At 37.9% G+C, this 19,974-nt stretch overlaps 1 protein-coding gene across 1 annotated transcript; it reads right to left on the reverse strand.

The window, feature by feature from the left end:
• Window positions 1-1,109: 1,109 nt before the first annotated feature.
• Window positions 1,110-5,461, reverse strand: LOC130981058 (13-hydroxylupanine O-tigloyltransferase-like). Its single transcript, XM_057904697.1, has 3 exons — window positions 4,997-5,461; window positions 1,671-2,125; window positions 1,110-1,590 (listed from the first exon to the last, which is right to left on the reverse strand). Exons 1-3 carry the CDS (start codon window positions 5,459-5,461, stop codon window positions 1,110-1,112), a joined length of 1,401 nt encoding a protein of 466 aa, XP_057760680.1.
• Between the last annotated feature and the right edge of the window lie 14,513 nt (window positions 5,462-19,974).

Genomic DNA, 19,974 nt, shown 5'->3' on the forward strand with positions numbered 1-19,974 from the left:
AATTAACTAAGTTGGCTTATATTATAGTTGACTCCTAAATTTATTTTTTACATATACAAGTTTCCTTGACATTATATTATTGATCAGAGTCAAGAAAGAAACTTTCAGTCAGATCAGCTTCAATCCTCCAATCAAATAGAGGTGGCTGGTATTCACAACTGTAAAAGACTCTAATAATCAAGTCAGTTTAGGACTCAAATGATATTAAGTTTTGGGTTACATGACATATACCTAGAGTAGTGAAGGTTTCGCCTATTATTTATAGTGTTGCACTTTACTATGGAGATATATTTTATTAGCTGATCCCAACCAATTCTGGTGGGATATAGTTTGATTTCGATATTATTTTGCCCTCAAGAGACATTCTAGCCAGAGTAGAGATTCCAACGCCATCCTAGATATTGGGCTATAACGAATTCTGAGGTCACATAAGAAATTTTTTTGGCTATGTACAAATAAATATAAGAAGAATGGAACCTAATCAATAAGAAGATGGTTTAATTTTGTATAATTATTAATTAGGAGGACAATTTAATGCTAAATTTTTATGGCGAGTGTTAGAATGCAGTATTAAGTTTTGATTGATTTAATTTACTAGGGTGTGCCATATTTGTGCCTTACAAGTTATACTTTCAGGGTAGCACCTATGATGCACGGACACTGATACGGATACGGGATACGACACGATATGAGACACATCGTCACGCGAATTTTAAAATCTTATAAGATAAGGAGACACGTATATATATAAAATATAAAGTATTTTTTAGATAAATCGTAATAATATTTTGATATGTTATTGATATTAATAATATATATTATATCTAAATTTATTTTAAAAAAATATGTTAAAAATAAGATTGGATACACTGACACATGATGGTATATTTAAGTGTGTTCAAGCATGTCGATAAGTGTCGTGTTCAAACATGAAAACTAGCAAAGTATATCCATGCTTCTTAGGGTAGCACCAATCTAAAACATATTGTCAATTCTTTATTAAAAGTACATATATAAAAAAATAACACACCCAAACACGACAAGTTATAAAACTAATTAGTTGACATGCATACATATTCAGATATTCTGATATTCATATCAACCATCCACTATAGATTGGAAATTGACTTGATAGGTTTTTGTTTATCTTTGATCTGAAGTATTCCATGAAGCTCTTTCTCAAACTTTTTCATTGCTTCTTCTGGCAGACAAATTAAAACAACTCTCCCGTACTCTCCTTTAGAATTAGTATATGGAATAAAGTAGCTCAAACCAGGAACATCATCTATACCAGCCTTATCTGGTCCAATATACAAAGGCTTACCCCATCCATAATCCACATCTCTTATCTCAGATTTTGTGATGTCTGACACTATAAAGGACCCTGTCAAGGAAAGTGCAGGCCTTCCCTTAATGGCCATTAGATCAGCAGTAGAGTGAACATACTCCTCACTTGCTTCTTTCTTTGCTTTCTTCACCAACTCCAATGCATAGCTCAAGGGCCGCCCGCATAGCTTCACCACAGTGGAAACTGCCGCAGGAAGCACAAAAGCGTTGCCATAATACCCTTCAGGTAGTGGAGGATTAAGCCTGTCACAAGAATAATGGTATTAGCAAAAGAGAAGAGAGAATCAATTAAAAATTAATCTTCTTTTAATAGTTATTTTAACCTGCAAGGTTCAAAACGTGCATTGGCTACACACATGAAGCGAACCTCTTGATTAGGGTTTTGCCAATGCAGTGCAGCTGTATGACAACGCCAGAGGCATGCAGTGAGAACATCGAAGGTGTTGGAAGATTGAGCAATGTGAGGAGGGAGGAGGAAGCGCATTGCATCAATCTCTTTGGAGCCAAAGAAGAAGGAAGCATGGGAGGGTTTGAAGGAGGCACTTTTGTTGTCGTCTTGAAGGGGTAGTTGGTTGTATTCAGGGTGAATGTACGTGACTCTTGGAGGGTCTCTGGCACAAAGAAGCTCCCTACACCACACTGGGAGGATCGAAGGCTTTCCTGCACCTTGAGCTATTTCTGCTATGCCTTTTAAGAATTGCATAAATCCACTTCCATCACACATTGTGTGGTTCACACGAATAACAAAGATGAAGCCGCCACATTTGAGCCGTGTCACCTGCCAATCCGTTCATTCATATAATATATCATCACTATCTCCGTTACAAATTACAAATATTATTTTTCTCATACCATAAAACTATAAAATTGTTACCCTAAAAAGTAATATTAGACGCCTAACAAAATTTATTATTTTTAAATTTAGTTATTAATGTTAAAAATATAGATTAAAAATATGTTGTTAGATTATTAAATTAAAAGAATTAAATTAATAATTAAAAATAGAGATAAGTATTGTTTTGGTCCCTAACGTTGAGAGTTAAAATTGAAACCGTCTCCAACATAATTTTTTATTTAGAATCATTCTTAAAGTTTTTTTCTTTTTAAAATCGTCATTTTTAATAAAATTTTTTATTTTATTACTAAACTACTCATATTCTAATAAAAAAATATAAAATTTAAAAAAAAAGAAAAAAACGAGACGGGAAAGGGAAGGGGAAAGGACGCGAGGGATGGGGGGAGGAAAAGAGGAGAGGGGGAAAGAGAGAGGGAGCGCCAGCGGAGGAGAGGAGGCCACTGTCATAGCCGTCGCCGCCACCATCGCGACACCTACATCGTTGTCGGTCCGTCCACGAGCCGCCGCCAGAACTGCGAACAGATGACCGTTCATGCATGCTTCTGCCGCCGTGGAGTACGTTGCTGGAAAGGGGAGCCCGACGCGAAAAGGGCGGCACGCGAAGGAGAGAGAGAGAGGGATCCGATGCTGAGCTGGTCCGTGCACGCTCCGTCGCCGATCCGCGGGCAATGGGTGGCCGAGGAGAGAGAGGGATCCGAGGGTAGAGTGCGCCGCCAGTCTGCGCACGCTCCGTCGCCGCCGCTAGTGATGGATGGACAAGCCTTCGCCGCCGAAAAACGCCGCTGCCGCTTGAGATGGCTGCCAGATGCATCTTTTTCTTCTTCTTCTGCGTCTGTCTATTTTTGCTTCTGCTTTATTTTTGTTCTGCTTTCGATTTTGATTTTGATTTATTATTTTTCTGATTGATTTTGTTGTTGAATTTAATGTTGAATTTAAATGTTTTATTGTTGATGTTCTTGAATCTGATTATTAGTATTTAATGAAAGGGAGGTGGTGATGGTGGAGTAAGAGAGGTGGTGGTGATGGTGGTAAAGGTACTGGTGATGGTGGAGGGTATTTTTGTCCGTAAAAAATTAAAAGGACGATTTTAATACGAAAAAAATGTTAAGGATAATTCTAAATAAAAAATTATGTTGAGAACGGTTTCGATTCTGACCCTCAACGTTAGAGAACAAAACAATACTTAGAACTTAAAAATACTAACAAAAAATAATAAATTCTGTTATTATTCCTTGAGTGTTTTTCTTTTCAAAATTACGATGGACTAATAAAAATAATATTACATATATAAACAAAAAAATCAACCTAATTAGAAAGCCAACACACCAATTGCAGGTAACAAATTCATTTATTCAATTATTTTAAAATTATTTTTTTATATTTTATTTCTTTTTCTTCCTCTCAACCTGACAATTTTTTTTATACACTCCAATACCACTCCTCCACAATTGACCACTAGTACATTTTTTTACTGTCATTCTACCACTACTTTCGATCACGTTCAATCTTAAGCCTTAATCCTCCTAAATTTTAAACTCTTAAATTTAAAAAATTAAACTGTAAATCTTAATTTCTATTCTCTAAATCAGTTTTATTTTATGTTGTTTCACTTTTTTATACCTAAATTTTGGGTATTTTATTATTTATATTTTTTTAATTGTTGGCTAATTTTTAAATAGTTGACTGAATTAATGTTAGTTCATCAAATTTTTTGAACAAAAATTAGGGTTGGAAGTGAATCGACCTGAGCCAAACTAGATCGAGCTCAAGTTCGACTCGCGACTTGACTCGTTAATAATCGAACATATTTCTTAAGCTCAAATTCGCTTCACTGAAAGCTCACAAGTTGGCTTGAGCTCACGAGCTAGCTTAAATAATAGTAACATAATCTATAATTCTATATCAATAAATTATACAACTTATATATTTTTAAAAAATTTAAAAAAAATCAATTTTACATATTGTTTATCTATCAATAAATTATAAATTTTTTATTTATATCCTACATCAAAATTATATATAAAAATAAATATAAAATTTTAAATAATTAAGATCATTAATATATATAATTATATATTACTATTTTATATGCATATATATAATATTAAAAGTATAGATTATATATATATAATCGAACCAACTCACGAGTTAATGAGTTGAACTTATTCAAACTCAAACTCGACTCATTTAATTTATGAGTTCAATTTTAGGTTTAAGTTTGGCTCACCAGCTCACGAGTTTAGCTTATTGATCTATTAACGAGTTAAGCTCGAACTAGCTCATGAGTTGACTTGTCTCACTTTCAACCCAAACAAAAATATATACACTAAAAAAAAACTAGCTTTCATGGTAATAATATTATGATATTTTTTAGTTAATTAGTTTTTTGTAGTAATGATATATTTATCATTATTATTATATATTATTACAATGATAAATTATTAAGTTTTATGACTATTAAACATTTTTTTATTGCCAATCATTATAATTGTCATTAAAAATTTTTAGCCACAAAATATAAAATAAGTATCGATTCATTAAGTATAAATGTAGTATTAGCAGCTATTTTTATGGTTACTAAAAACAATTTAATTACTACTAAAAATAATTTTATAATGTTAGGTAGATAAAAAAAAAGTCAGAACTTGCATTATTTAATATTTATTAATTGTCGTAACAATTAATGAATGCTAAATAAAATAAATTATACCTATTTTTGACTGATTTTCTTTGGTTACCAAATATTTTCGTTTTATAATAATAGGACCAGCTTGTGTGTATAATTTAATTAACCTGAAAAAGCAGGAGCGGAGAGTTAATAATTCCATCATGGGAAGATGGAACATCGCAGAGGAGGTCATCAAAGCAAGGAAATGGAGGCAGAAAATCAACACCAAAATGGTCAAGTGTAACATCTGCATCAGCTTCCATGAACAACACACCTTCTCCAGTACAATCCACCATAAGTTTTCCCCTAGTACCTTCCCTAAGTCTCCCAGCAAATGGATAATAGAATACTAGTGCTTTGGACAACGCTTCCCTGATGACATGGGCAGGGTCTTTACCTGCCATTGAAGCCTGATATGGAAAGATCTGAACCACTGTATAGTGGATGCGTAGAGCTTGTTGGTCATCAATGTCGGAGAGAAGCTTAAGCTCATGGGGAGTGGGTCCAGCTGGTGCAACTAATTCTGCTGGCTTCCTTGTTACTTTAAACACCATAGATGATGTTGATGATGATGATTTCTGGAGAACCATTTTGTATTTTTATGTGAATTAAAGTAAGAATCCAAGGTTTGGTGTTTGATGAACAAATTGAGATGTGTTGACAGTAAGAGTATTAATGTAACTATGTAAGCCAGAGAAAAATCAGAGAAGTGAAAACTGAATGAATAAAACTTGATTGAATTCATTACAGCGTATACAACGAGAGAAAGTACTATTTATATAGAGAACTAAACTAGTTTGCTATGTATGTGACTTGATTTTTGTTTTGTTAAAAAATGATTACTTAATTTTTATGGAGGCTTAGATTATTGTCAAATATTGCTGCTTGTCATACATTTCAATGCTACCGTGTCAGTACTTGAACTTACTCAATCTTTTAAGTTAAAATCAAGTCAGTATAATTCTCAGTACTTAGCAAAAAAATTAAGTATACAAGAGAAAAGAAGTTTTGGTGAAAATAACACTTTATTATTTATGTATTTGTTACAAATGATTTACACATAACTCACACTAACTCTCACCTCCTATTTATAGTCATCCACCTGCTTAATGAATGGTTAGGATTAAATCTAATCAACGGTTCAGATTAATTATCTAGAACCTTCATTACAAAAATCTATCCTACTACAACTTTCTAAATACTTCTAAATTCTTCCATACTACTCTTCATACTCCTATATACATTCACATTCTTCTAGAATATTCTATGACCTTTCAGAGTCTTCTAGAACCTTCTAGAGTATTCTGGGACCTTTTAGGACGTTCTAAAACGTTCCAGAACCATCTAGAACATTCTCAAATACTTTAGAAAATTATACAAACACTGTTAAATCCAATCTTCTAAAATTTACCGTAACATACTGTTGATTAAAGTTTTGGCAGTCGTAAAGCATTTAAAATAACTTTAAATAAAAATTTTTGATCTTATTCATTGAATAAATTATCATGTATTAAATTTTTTACACATAACATAAATTAAAAGTATTATTTTTATTAAAAAATAATATTGTTATATTCTTGAAATGGTTACTTATACTAATTTGTTAATTTGTTTAAAATTTAAATTTTAACAAAAATTTTATTAAAAAGATTGTTTTATTTTTATTATTTTTTATAAATTTTATAATAATTTTTTCTTTCATTTTATTATTATTTTGATATTTTTTATTTTACGAATTTAATAATTTTTTACAAGTTGAGCTTTTATTTACAATTTTTATAATTTTTTTAATATTTTTTATTTTTAAAGATTTATATTTTAATTTATTAATTCTTATGGTCAATTATTTTATTTTTAGTCTAATAATTTTTATTTATTTTTGAATTTTTTTATTATTCATCTACGTTTTCTAAAATATATATTTTATCTGTGATCAAATAAATAACTTTAGAAAAATTTGTTTTTGTCACTTTTATATGAACGGTGCCTACCATGCAATAAATGAAGTTAAAAATTATGAAGGTTTAGTTGGAACGAACTTTTAAATGATTCGTGAAACTTGCTAGCTCTTGAAAACTTACGAGCACTTGCTAGAAGTTTTTTGTGTGACATAACAAGTGCATCTTCTCCATAACGTATTAGTAATCTAGCTAATTAATTAGAGTTTTGGATTCGCACCTCATATTTAATTTGTTTTAGAGGCTTGCTACACATACAAGTCTTTTTGACTTACAAGTTTTACAAGTTGCTACACATTAGAGTCTTTTAATGCGTTATTTAATTTCCAAAGCGCTACACTCACCGTGAATTATGAACGACTCCTCTTCCTCTTCCTCTTCCTCTTCCTCTTCTTCACTCACCGTGAATTATGAACAACTCATCTTCATCTTCCTTTTCCTCTTCCTCTTCCTCTTCTTCTTCTTCTTCTTCTTCTTCTTCTTCACTCACCGTGGATTATGAACAACTCATCTTCCTCTTCCTCTTCCTCTTCCTCTTCTTCTCCTTCTTCTTCTTCTTCCTCCTCCTCCATGTATTTCTTCGTTATTCTCTTTGCCTTTTCATTAGTTGTTTTATTTGCGTTTATTACTGGTATTCTTGCTTTGTTTTTTTTCGATTTTCATGGTTTCTGAAATCAAGCTTTGAAATCGTTTTGAAGATAATGAAACTTCAGAAATACACCCAAACGATTATAGAAAATACACTCAAACGATATTTCTTCGTTATTCTCTTTGCATTTTCATTAGTTGTTTTACTTGCATTTATTACTGGTATTCTTGCTTCTTTTTTTTCGATTTTCATGGTTTCTGAAATCAAACTTTGAAATCGTTTTGAAAATAATAGAACTTCAGAAATACACCCAAACGATTATAGAAAATACACCCAAACGATTATAGAAAATACACCCAAACGATATTTCTTCGTTATTCTCTTTGCCTTTTCATTAGTTGTTTTACTCGTTTATTACTGGTATTTTTACTTGTTTTTTTCGATTTTCATGGTTTCTGAAATCAAGTTTTGAAATCGTTTTGAAAATAATGAAACTTCAGAAATACACCCAAACGATTACAGAAAATACACCCAAACGATTATAGAAAATACACCCAAAGGACACTTTATGCATAATTTTCAGCTTGAAAGGTTTTAAACTTGCAAGTAGAAATATAAATATGATTTTAGATAGATTTTATATTTGATAGGATTTAGAGTTTAAACCTTATTTTATTTATTGTCACCTCTACCTCTAACCTAGAGTGTGCTGCACTGTTGTTAACTTTTGTTGTTGATGTTGAACTAAATTGAGTCACATGTTCAATTTAACATAATAAATTAAGTTCTAGTTAGAGTTTAGATTATGGATTTTTAATGAATTTAACTATAAAACCAATAATTTATTAGTCAATTTCAACCAATGTTTTTTTAAAATAAATTTAATTTTACAGGTTAGATCAAATCGAATTGAAAAATTTAAAATGCGGATAAAGTTCGAGTTAAAAATTTTAAACCTATAGATATAATTAAGGTAGAAGTTAAATCCTATCCTACTTTACCTGTTCCTATCTTTAATTTTAACAACACTAAAATTTTATAGCCGATATATAGGAGCTATCATAATAATAACCATAGACTCTACCATGGTGTATTCACCTAAATTATATTAGGCCCCTAGACATACATGATAAATGACATTGGGTTGTATCCTCCTTTGCGGGGTAATTAAAAAGGCCGCTTGAAAGGGTCTATGCAGGCTATTGAGAGTATAGATATGGATGACTTATTAGCATAAGCTAGAAAATAAAAACAAATTTTCTTGTTGTGCACAGTCTTTTTTAGTCTGATAGACTAAAAATTAATTTATTGTGAATCTTTATTTAATAATTTGTTGTTGGTTAATAAATTACTGTATGCACAATACGAGATTCAAACTCCGACACTTATTTAAGCATTCGAGTGATACGATCAACCCAAATTGGTTAATAGAAACAATATTTAAGAGCTGGTTGGAATCATTAGCCCAAGTAAGGATGGTTCATTGGGCCAGAGAGAACTGAGAAGGGAGTAACTGGATCAAAATCAGATGAAGAAAAGAGTGGGCCAAAGAGAAGGATTATGTTAAGTAGTTGTAAACGGTAATGTGGAGACTGGAGAGTTTGTTAGAGTGAGTAAAAATTATACGATTTGAGAGATAACTGAGTAGAGAATCATTTGGAATATTTGAATAGAGTTGTATTAGGAGTTTCTTCCTCAACTCAGAAGAAGGGAATAATTGAAGAATTCATCCTTCATAATGTTCACTCATACATTCGTACTATCCTTTCATCTTCTTCTTAATTGTCACATCATTACAGTTTTTTAATTTACATTCTCATTTATACATCTATCATTTTAATGTATCTATGCATGCATGCAGGCACCAAAGATAAGTTTCAAGAAACCCATCGGAAGTGTGTGGTTTTTTGGATACATAAACTCTTGGGAGGCCTCTTGATGATGAATTCAACGTCCGTAGGTGAAATCTGGCATGCAAAGGGAACATTGCGCATGTGGTGGTCATGCATCACGTTACCATTGAAATGTTGGATTCATTTGTCGCCGAGTTTCTTCAGAAACGATCCTTTTGGTGGTTCAAGGATTATGGCTTTTCTTTTCAGAGGATAGATGTTGGTACTGCAAATTGTTCTTGCTCAACGCACAGTTTGTTATCGTCATTCAGATTTGTATTAGCTATACAATATATTTGTGCTTTAATTCCTAGCAAATTATATTATGTGTGCACTCCATTATAATATTTATTAGTGTATTAGTAGATACTAATGTACTTACTAATCTATTAAAAATGTATAGTAATTAGTAAGGATCGAGTTTTCTCAATATTATTCGATAATGCTATGAAGATAAAAAATTAAAAAAAAACACACAACTTGCTTTATTTAATATTCATTAATTGTGACAAAAATTAATAAATATTAAATAAAATAAATTATAGTTAATTTTCTTTGATTACCAAATATTTTTGTTCATACCCTGACCCAATGATAAGGGTCCAAGTCCAACTAAAAGGCCTAATCCGATAGATTAAGCCTAGCTAAGCACCGACCTTCACATAAGAAGTCGGTGTCCACTACGACTTGCTCTAAAGAAGTACGACTTGCTCTAAAGAAGTCGGACATGAGATTAGCTGGCAGATAAGCACTCATTCAAATGAGTAACCGCCCCTAAAATCTCTCTAACCGCTTCATAAAGCCATATCTTAACCTCCCTAAGATAATGGGACGGTTAACATCCTAAAGATATGGCACTACTCCAACGGTGGTTATTGGCTCACCACTATAAATACACTGACATCCCTCAGGTATCTCTAAGCCCAATACTCTCTAGACCTGCTCACACTCTTGCTAACTTAGGCATCGGAGTGTCTTTGCAGGTACCACCCCCTCTTCTCGCACAAACAAGTCGGAAGGAACCTCCCGAGTTGCACACTCATTCGGCAACCTCCTCCTTCACACATTTGGGCCAGCCAACGCCATCCATTCAGTCAATCTCTGGTTACCCACCGTAACATTGGCGCCGTTGCCGGGAAACCGAGAGATCATCCATTGATGGCGGACAGATCCCACGAAGAAGGTCATGTGGAAACGGATTCTGAACAAGAGAATCTGGACACGGGCAATAACAATGTGGACCTAGACCTACACCAGGAAGTTAACAATCAGCACAGAGAGGGCACCTCCGGGGTAAAAAAACCCGAAGGTAAATTCCTCAGACGGGCGCGCATCAGAAAAAGAAGGACTATCCCATGTAACTGAACTCATGGGGTTAGTCCACAGCCGCCTGGAACAGCTAGAACAAGAGCGGGAGCGACAAAAGGAAACTGAAAGGTACCTAAAAGAGGAGACGGAACGGCGAAAAGAGTTAGAAAGGAAACTCTTAAAGCTGGAATCTTCCCTCAAGAGTCACAACTCCCGCGACGAACAAGAGGAGCCGCTCTTGGGTGAAGAGGATCCTTTCAGCGAGGACATAATGAGGGCAAAAGTTCCGAGAAACTTCAAAAGCCCGGATATGGACCTCTACGACGGAACCACGGATCCAAAGCATCACCTAAGCAACTTCAAAAGTCGGATGTACCTAGCTGATGCTTCCGACGCTACGCAATGCAAAGCTTTCCCGACCACTTTATCAAAAGCAGCGATGAAGTGGTTCGATAGCCTTCCCCCGAGATCGATCACTAGCTTTGAAGACCTCTCAAGGAAGTTTTTGATGAGGTTCTCAAATTAGAAAGACAAGGTGAAACATGCACCGAGCCTCCTGGGAGTAAAACAGGAGGTCGGAGAATCTTTACGAGCCTATATGGAAAGGTTCAACAAAGCATGTTTGGAGATCCAAGACTTGCCCACAGAGGCAGTCATAATGGGGCTAGTCAATGGGCTCAGAGAAGGTCCCTTCTCACAGTCCATATCTAAAAGACACCCCGTTTCTCTAAGTGATGTACAAGAGAGAGCTGAAAAGTACATCAATATGGAAGAAAACGCCAAGTTAAGAGACCTGAGTTGGCGACCTGGACCTCTTCCCTCAACTAAAGAGAGGGAAAGGGAAGCCAAGAAAAAGGAAGAACTCGGTCTCGAGAGGCCAAGGAAATATCACTCTTATACTCCCCTGAAAGTTTCTATAGTGGATGTATACAGAGAGATTTGCAACACTGAAAGACTGCCACCCCCTAGACCCATTAAAAATAAAAAAAGGGGGGAGCCACAGCGACTACTGCGAGTACCATAAAATATATGGTCACTCCACTAACGACTGTTACGACCTCAAGAATGTGATAGAAAAGCTGGCTAGAGAAGGTCGGCTTGATAGATATCTCATAGAAAGGTCGGACAGTCACGGAAAGAGAAAGCGAGATGATATGGATAGAAGAGACCCCCCCACCGCAGACCCCAGAGAGACATATCCATATGATCTCAGGAGGATTTGCGGGAGGGGGACTCACCAAATCCTCTCGCAAAAGACATCTCAAAAGAGTCTACCAGGTCGGGGAAGAGTCACCCGACCTTCCTACCATTTCATTCACAAAAGAAGATGGGCAAGGAATAATCCCTGGACACGATGATCCAGTGGTAATAACTATGATCCTAGCAAATGCCCATCTCCACAGAACCCTAGTAGACCAAGGAAGCTCGGCGGACATTCTCTTCAAGCCTGCTTTCGACAAGCTAGGGTTAGATGAGAAAGAATTAAGAGCCTACCCCGACACCCTATATGGATTAGGGGACACGCCAATAAAACCACTGGGATTTTTTCCCCTCCACACCACTTTTGGAAAAGGGAAAAAATCAAAGACTCTGAGTATAGACTTCATAGTCATCGATGTGGGGTCAGCTTATAATGCTCTAATCGGCAGAGCTACCCTCAATCGACTCGGAGCAGTGGTATCTACCCCTCACCTCTGCATGAAATTCCCGACCTCAGCGGGAATAGCAACGGTAAGGGGAGATCAAAAGCTAGCAAGGAAGTGCTACAATGAAAGCCTAAACCTAAGGGGAAAGGGCAGAGAAGTTAACACAATAGAGCTCGGCGGTGCAAAGGCCAGAGAAGAGCTACGACCACAACCGGGAGGAAAAACCGAGGAGATACAGGTTGGTGAAGAGGAAGGGAAAAACACTCATATAGGAGCCAACCTAGGGGAAACTCTAAAACAAGGGTTGACTAAGCTCCTAAGAGATAATTCCGACCTCTTCGCCTGGAAGGCCTCCGACATGCCTGGGATTGACCCCGAGCTCATGTCCCACAAGCTCTCGGTTTATCCAGGATCTCGACCTGTACAACAAAGAAGACGCAAGCTCGGCCCAGAACGAGCCCTAATAGTAGAAGAGCAAGTACAGGCGCTCCTGGAAGCCGGCTTTATTAGAGAGGTCAAGTACCCAACATGGCTAGCCAATGTAGTGCTAGTCAAAAAACAGAATGGTAAATGGAGAATGTGCGTCGACTATACCGACCTAAATAAGGCATGTCCTAAGGACCCTTATCCCCTACCAAGTATTGATACCCTGGTGGACTCCAGCTCGGGGTACCAATACTTGTCATTCATGGACGCCTACTCGGGATATAATCAAATTCCGATGTATGAGCCCGACCAGGAGAAAACATCATTCATCACACCCCGAGCTAACTATTGCTACGTGGTCATGCCATTCGGATTAAAGAATGCAGGAGCCACATATCAAAGGTTGATGAATAAAGTCTTTTCCTCTCACCTAGGGACCCTGATGGAAGTATACGTCGACGACATGCTAGTAAAAACCAAGAAAGAAGTCGACCTCTTATCCGACCTCTCACAAGTCTTTGACACCATAAGGCTGCATAAGATGAGACTAAATCCCGCAAAATGCGCCTTCGCGGTGGAGGCAGGAAAATTTCTAGGATTTATGCTAACACAAAGAGGGATTGAGGCCAATCCCGATAAATGTAGAGCCATCCTAGAAATGAAAAGTCCGACTTGTTTGAGAGAAGTCCAGCAGCTCAATGGCCGACTTGCAGCCCTCTCCAGATTTTTGGCAGGATCGGCACTAAAATCCCTTCCACTATTTTCCTTATTAAGAAAGGGATGCCAATTCGAATGGACTCTGGAATGTGAGGAGGCGTTCCAAGAGTTCAAAAAGTTTTTAAGCCAACCTCCTATCTTAACCCGACCAGTACCAGGGAAAGACCTCGTTTTGTACTTATCCGTAGCAAACAGGGCTGTCTCGTCAGCCCTGATAAAAGAAGACGAGGTCGGACAACACCCAGTCTACTTCATCAGTAAGGTCCTACAAGGCCCTGAGCTAAGGTACCACAAACTTGAAAAGTTTGCCTACTCCTTGGTAATAGTAGCCTCACGAAGGCTACGACCTTACTTTCAAGCTCACACAATAAGAGTCCGTACAAACCAACCCATGAAGCAAATCCTCCAAAAGACGGATGTTGCAGGGAGAATGGTTCAATGGGCAATAGAGCTCTCCGAGTTCGATTTGAGATACGAAACTCGGACAGCAATTAAAGCCCAGTGCCTCGCCGACTTCGTGGCAGAATACGCAGGGGATCAAGAGGAAAAGCCGACTACATGGGAACTCTATGTAGACGGATCCTCCAACAAAACAGGGAGCGGCGCGGGCATAATATTGGTAGATGAAAGAGGAACCCAGATAGAGGTTTCCTTAAAATTTGAATTTCCGGCTTCAAATAATCAAGCAGAATATGAAGCCTTGATCGCCGGACTAAAGTTGGCAGAAGAAGTCGGTGCTACAAAGGTGATGATATACAGCGACTCACAGGTGGTGACCTCCCAAATAAGCGGAGAATATCAGGCAAAGGACCCTAATATGAAGAGGTACTTGGAAAAAACTTTGGAGCACCTTAGGCGCTTTGCAGAAACCGAGGTCAAACACATAACTCGGGATCTAAACAGCAGAGTGGATGCCCTATCCAAGTTAGCAAGTACCAAACCAGGAGGAAACAACAGAAGCCTGATTCAAGAAACCCTCCAAGAGCCCTCGGTAGCAAAAACGGAAGGTAAGCAAGAGGTACTTGAAGTAATCGGTTTAAACCTCGGATGGATGAATCCCTTAGTCGAATACTTGAAATTCGACATCCTCCCTAAGGAGGAAAAAGAAGCCAAAAGAATCCAAAGGGAAGCACAGCATTACACTTTGGTGAGAAATGTCCTTTACCGAAGAGGGATATCGACACCATTGTTAAAATGCGTACCGACCTCAAGAACCACCGAGGTGTTGGAGGAAGTACATAGTGGGATCTGCGAAAATCATCTCGGAGCAAGGTCACTAGCCAGAAAAGTAATCCGAGCTGGATTCTACTGGCCGACCTTGCAGAAAGATGCCACAGAATTTGTGAAAAAATGTCAACCGTGTCAGATGCATGCAAATTTCCACGTGGCTCCACCAGAAGAGCTCATTAGTATCACTTCTCTATGGCCTTTTGCAAAATGGGGAATGGATTTGTTAGGTCCTTTTCCCCAAGCGCCAGGACAAGTCAAATACTTGATCGTGGGAATAGATTACTTCACAAAGTGGATAGAAGCAGAACCGTTGGCCACCATCACCGCTCAAAGAAGTCGGAGATTCCTCTACAAAAATATCATCACAAGATATGGGATACCTTACTCCATCACTACGGATAATGGAACCCAATTCACCGATGCTACCTTCAGAAGCTTAGTAGCCAGTATGAAAATCAAGCATCAGTTTACCTCGGTGGAGCACCCACAAGCCAATGGGCAAGCCGAGGCAGCTAACAAAGTCATACTGGCAGGACTAAAGAAGAGATTGCAAGGAGCAAAAGGAGCTTGGACTGAAGAGCTCCCTCAAGTGCTATGGGCCTACAGGACAACACCCCAATCCGCCACGGGAGAAACACCTTTCCGACTAGTCTATGGTGTAGAAGCCATGATTCCAATAGAGATCAATGAGCAAAGCCCAAGGGTAATTCTTCATGACGAGGTCGGAAATGTACGGGGACACAAAGAGGAGCTCGACTTGCTCCCCGAAGTCCGAGAAGATGCCCAGATAAGAGAAGCTGCGTTGAAGCAAAGGATGACTACAAGGTACAACAAAAAAGTCATTCGAAGAACATTTGCTCCAGATGATTTGGTCTTAATCAGAAATGACATTGGAGTCAACAAATCGGGAGAAGGAAAGCTCGCCGCAAATTGGAAGGGACCATACAAAGTCAATGAAGTTTTAGGAAAAGGTTATTATAAAGTAACCGACCTGAACGGCACTGAGCTACCAAGGTCGTGGCATGCTTGTAACATGAAAATGTACTACAGTTAAAAGCGAACTCTACTCCCTGATGTACTCTTTTCCCAACTTCATGATTTTTTCCCAAAAGGGCTTTTTCTGGAGAAGGGTTTTTAACGAGGCATCATAGTAGAGACTAAGGGAAAATAGGCTATCAAGACCCTTAGTAGCAAAAGAAGGTACCTCCCCAATTAATAAAGATCTTTTTTATTCACAATATCTCTTATAATATCCTTCTTTATTTTTTCTAAGTCTTTCTACGAAACGCGCCGACTTAAGCTCGACAAAACGTGAAAATCCCATGAATCGACCTAAGTGGTCGTCAGGATAAAACGACGAGGTACAAGTCGGTGTAAAGAGGTTATATGAGTCGATCGTAAAAACTCGGGAACAAATCCGACTCATAAGTCGAAACGAGACCCCGAGTAGGAAAGCTCGGAAACACTTCGATCCATAAATCGGAGTATAAAACCGAGTAGAAGAAAAACGCATCGCAAAAATAACCTAAGTCATAAGAACTTGTTAAAACAAAGTTGAGTATGAGGGATAACAAAAAGAGATAGGAAAACCTAGGAAGCAGTTTAAAGGATGTCCCGAAAGTCCTTAAACGAAAAGCTCCGAAAAACAAACAAGCCAAAAAGAAAGGTTTTCAAGAAAAAGTCAAGGGGAATTCAGAAAATTAGAAAAGCATACACGCACAAGGTAACTTAAACCCTTATCCAAAAAAGGGTACTTTGTTAATCTAAACCCTTATTCAAAAAGGGCACTTGCCGAAATATTTTGTTAACGGCCTTAAAAGGCCAAAAGAAATTGTTCAAGCATCACCAAACAACATATAAATAAGTTTAAAAAAAAGGGGGGACTCATAGGCCGAGCCCCCATATAGCCATAAAAAATTATTTTTTCAGAAGAGAAGACGGATCACCACCATCAGGACCAGGAAGAGGGGTAGCCACAGGAGAAGAAGAAGAAATCGGAGGAACATCTGAAGAACTCGGAGCGTCCTTAGATCGTGGAAGGGACTCAATAATCCTCTGCCCATGAGTTTTCAATTCTGACTCGGAAACAACTTCGGGGGCAGGAGGATCCACGATGGCACCATCAATAACAACTTTGTCAGGATGTAAAGGAGAAAGATCCAAGTCGGGAGCAATGACCCTGACTTGCTCCAAGAAAATCCTCCAAGACTCCTCGGCGCCATTAGCAATTGAGTCCTCCAACTTATCATATGCCTTCCGAGAGTTCAGCAGATCGTTCCTCATAGACACAAGGTCCTTGAATAAGCTTTGATAACTGGCCTGCGCCGTTTTTCTCAACTCCATCTCCATGTTGTACTGGGCCTGCAAAGCCTTCCCCTTCTCCCGAAAGGTATCTCTCTCCTCCCTCAGCTTGGAAATTTCTTTCTTCAACTCTCCCTCATGCTCCTGATATGAGCGAAGCCTCCCCTCTAGCTCCTCGACCTTCGAGGTCGTCCCTAAAGAGCTGAGGGGAGCCTTCTCAAAGATATCCAAAAGCTTGCCACAAACCCCCGCCGCCTTGAGACTCTCCTCGACCATAGTGGTAAGGTGACCCCGAACAGACATATCATCCATGCCTATACGAACATGGGGATAGATATTCTTTCGGACAAACTCAATGGCATCCGCCTTAACCTCAGAAGCACCAGACTCTAAAGTCTTGCGCTTCTTTGGATCAGGGGAAGGTCGGACGACGGGGAGCGACTGAGGGGGAGCTGAAGAAGAAATTACGATAGGCTTGGAAAGAGTCCCAACGTTCCGAGGAGGAGGAGGAGGAGAGATAACCCTGGCACCACCAGACCGAGCGCGAGACTTAGCTTTAGCCTCCTGGACCCTCTGAAAAGATTCTTGAGCGTTTGTCTTTGCCATTTCTGAAAAAGAAAACAATAGCTAAAGAATCAAACAAGTCGGAATGATCAGTTAACAAGTCGGAAGTTTAGCAGACCAGAAAAAACTACCTAGCTGTGATTGGACAAAGGTCGGAGACCCTTGGAGAAATTTTTTAGTATCCAAATATGGGGCCCTCCCCCACACTTCTCGGAGGAACCCCACGACGGCAGCCTCTACTTCATCCAGGTCATCCAGACCATATTTCTCACAAGGGGAGGCCTCCAGCCAGTATAAAGGAAAGCGAGGAAAAGAATTATCATCCAGAAAAAAGGGGTGATGACCCTCTACAGCTTGCACTTTGAAAAAGAAATTTTTAAAGTCATGAAAAGATTCATCAAAAAGGGTAAAAATCCTCCGACCTTGTATGGCTTGGAAGGAAACCCATTGTTGTTTATTATTCAGCCCACTAAAAGGCTTGGTCATATGAAAAAGATGGAAAAAGATTTTTAGAGAAGTCGGGAAATCCAGAGCATGGCTAATAAATTGGTAAATTTTCAAGAAACCCCAGGAGTTGGGATGAAGCTGGGTAGGGGCAACCCGACAATGCTGCAAAACAGACATCTCGAAATCTGAAAAGGGCAGAAAGACGCCCAGACGGGTGATCATGCACTCATACATAAAGAAGAAATGGGGAGCCGTTTCGTTGGCTCTCCCATGACAAACTCGGTCCTCTGAACCGGGAACAAGCAACTCATATTTAGGCTCATCCTCATCCGAAGTACAGAGCCGGTGATGGGTGCGAAGGTGAGTAATAAACTCCGCATCAACCAACGGCTCCTCCCCCAGAACAGTAACGTCAACCCAATCTACGGAGGCCATTTTCTTTCTCTAAGAAAAATGAAGAAACCTACAAAGGGAAAAAAGAAAAGAAAAAAAATCAAAAAACAAAGGTCTCTAAAAGAGGAGAAAAAAGAACCAGGCGCAAGTCTACAAACCTATTTCTCTACAAAGCAAAGTCATACGAAAGGTGCGAAAAAGGAGAAAGAAACTAACCTCTTTTTGGAATGAAGGTAGGAAGAAGCAAATGTCTCCAGAGCACAAGAATGTAGTACGAGTGAATACGACACGTACAAAGAAAGAAGAAGTTTGAAAGATTGCAGAAACGGAAAAAGGAAAGAGAGGGAAAGTATTTATAAACATGCTAAGGGGCATAGTGGTAAAAACGAAGCAGTCATTAATGAGAGTGCACCGTTACCAAAGCCATCAATCCCTAAGTGCATCCCTAACGGACACGACGATTGAATAGACGTAACTGTCAGAAACAAAAGGTCGCGATAATCACGTCGGTTTCAAAACCCGTGAAAGTCGGCTACGAACCCGAGTTAAATACTTGAACCCAAGCCCTAAAGAGATCTTGGGCTCAAGTAGGGGCACTGTTCATACCCTGGCCCAATGATAAGGGCCCAGGTCCAACTAAAAGGCCTAATCCGATAGATTAAGCCTAGCTAAGCACCGACCTTCACATAAGAAGTCGGTGTCCACTACGACTTGCTCTAAAGAAGTCGGACATGAGATTAGCTGGCAGATAAGCACTCATTCAAATGAGTAACCGGCCCTAAAATCTCTCTAACCGCTTCATAAAGCCATATCTTAACCTCCCTAAGATAATGGGACGGTCAACATCCTAAAGATATGGCACTACTCCAACGGTGGTTATTGGCTCACCACTATAAATACACTGACATCCCTCAGGTATCTCTAAGCCCAATACTCTCTAGATCTGCTCACACTCTTGCTAACTTAGGTATCGGAGTGTCTTTGCAGGTACCACCCCCTCTTCTCGCACAAACAAGTCGGACGGAGCCTCCCGAGTTGCACACTCATTCGGCAACCTCCTCCTTCACACATTTGGGCCAGCCAACGCCATCCATTCAGTCAATCTCCGGTTACCCACCGTAACAATTTTTAATATTATAATATCGATTACAATATTTTAATAAAAATAAAAAAAATGTTAGTTGGATTATATGTCTTAATATTTTAACAAAAAGTATTACAAAAAGATATGATAAAAAATAAAAAAATATTGCACAAATTTACTATATAAAATTATAAATATACAACTATGTTAAATAAATATCAAAATTAATTATTTAAATTAATAGTATAAGATACACATTAAAATATAAAATACATATTAAAAATAAATTAAATTATACATATATTTATATATAAATATATAATAACTACTTTTAATATACGAATAGTATTTTTGATAATTATACTTTTTACTATAAAAATTATTTTTGCAGCAGAATGAAGAAGATATGTATTTGCAGAAACAGAGTCGTCTCATACAAGCCAAGGGAGGCACGCAATGCCCCAACATTGAAATTTTTAATATAAATTGTCTATATTTATATAAAACATATATATTATTATCATCATTTTTTTATTATTAAAAAAAAG

Source organism: Arachis stenosperma, chromosome 5 (assembly GCF_014773155.1).
Source record: "Arachis stenosperma cultivar V10309 chromosome 5, arast.V10309.gnm1.PFL2, whole genome shotgun sequence".
NCBI classification, from domain to species: domain Eukaryota; kingdom Viridiplantae; phylum Streptophyta; class Magnoliopsida; order Fabales; family Fabaceae; genus Arachis; species Arachis stenosperma.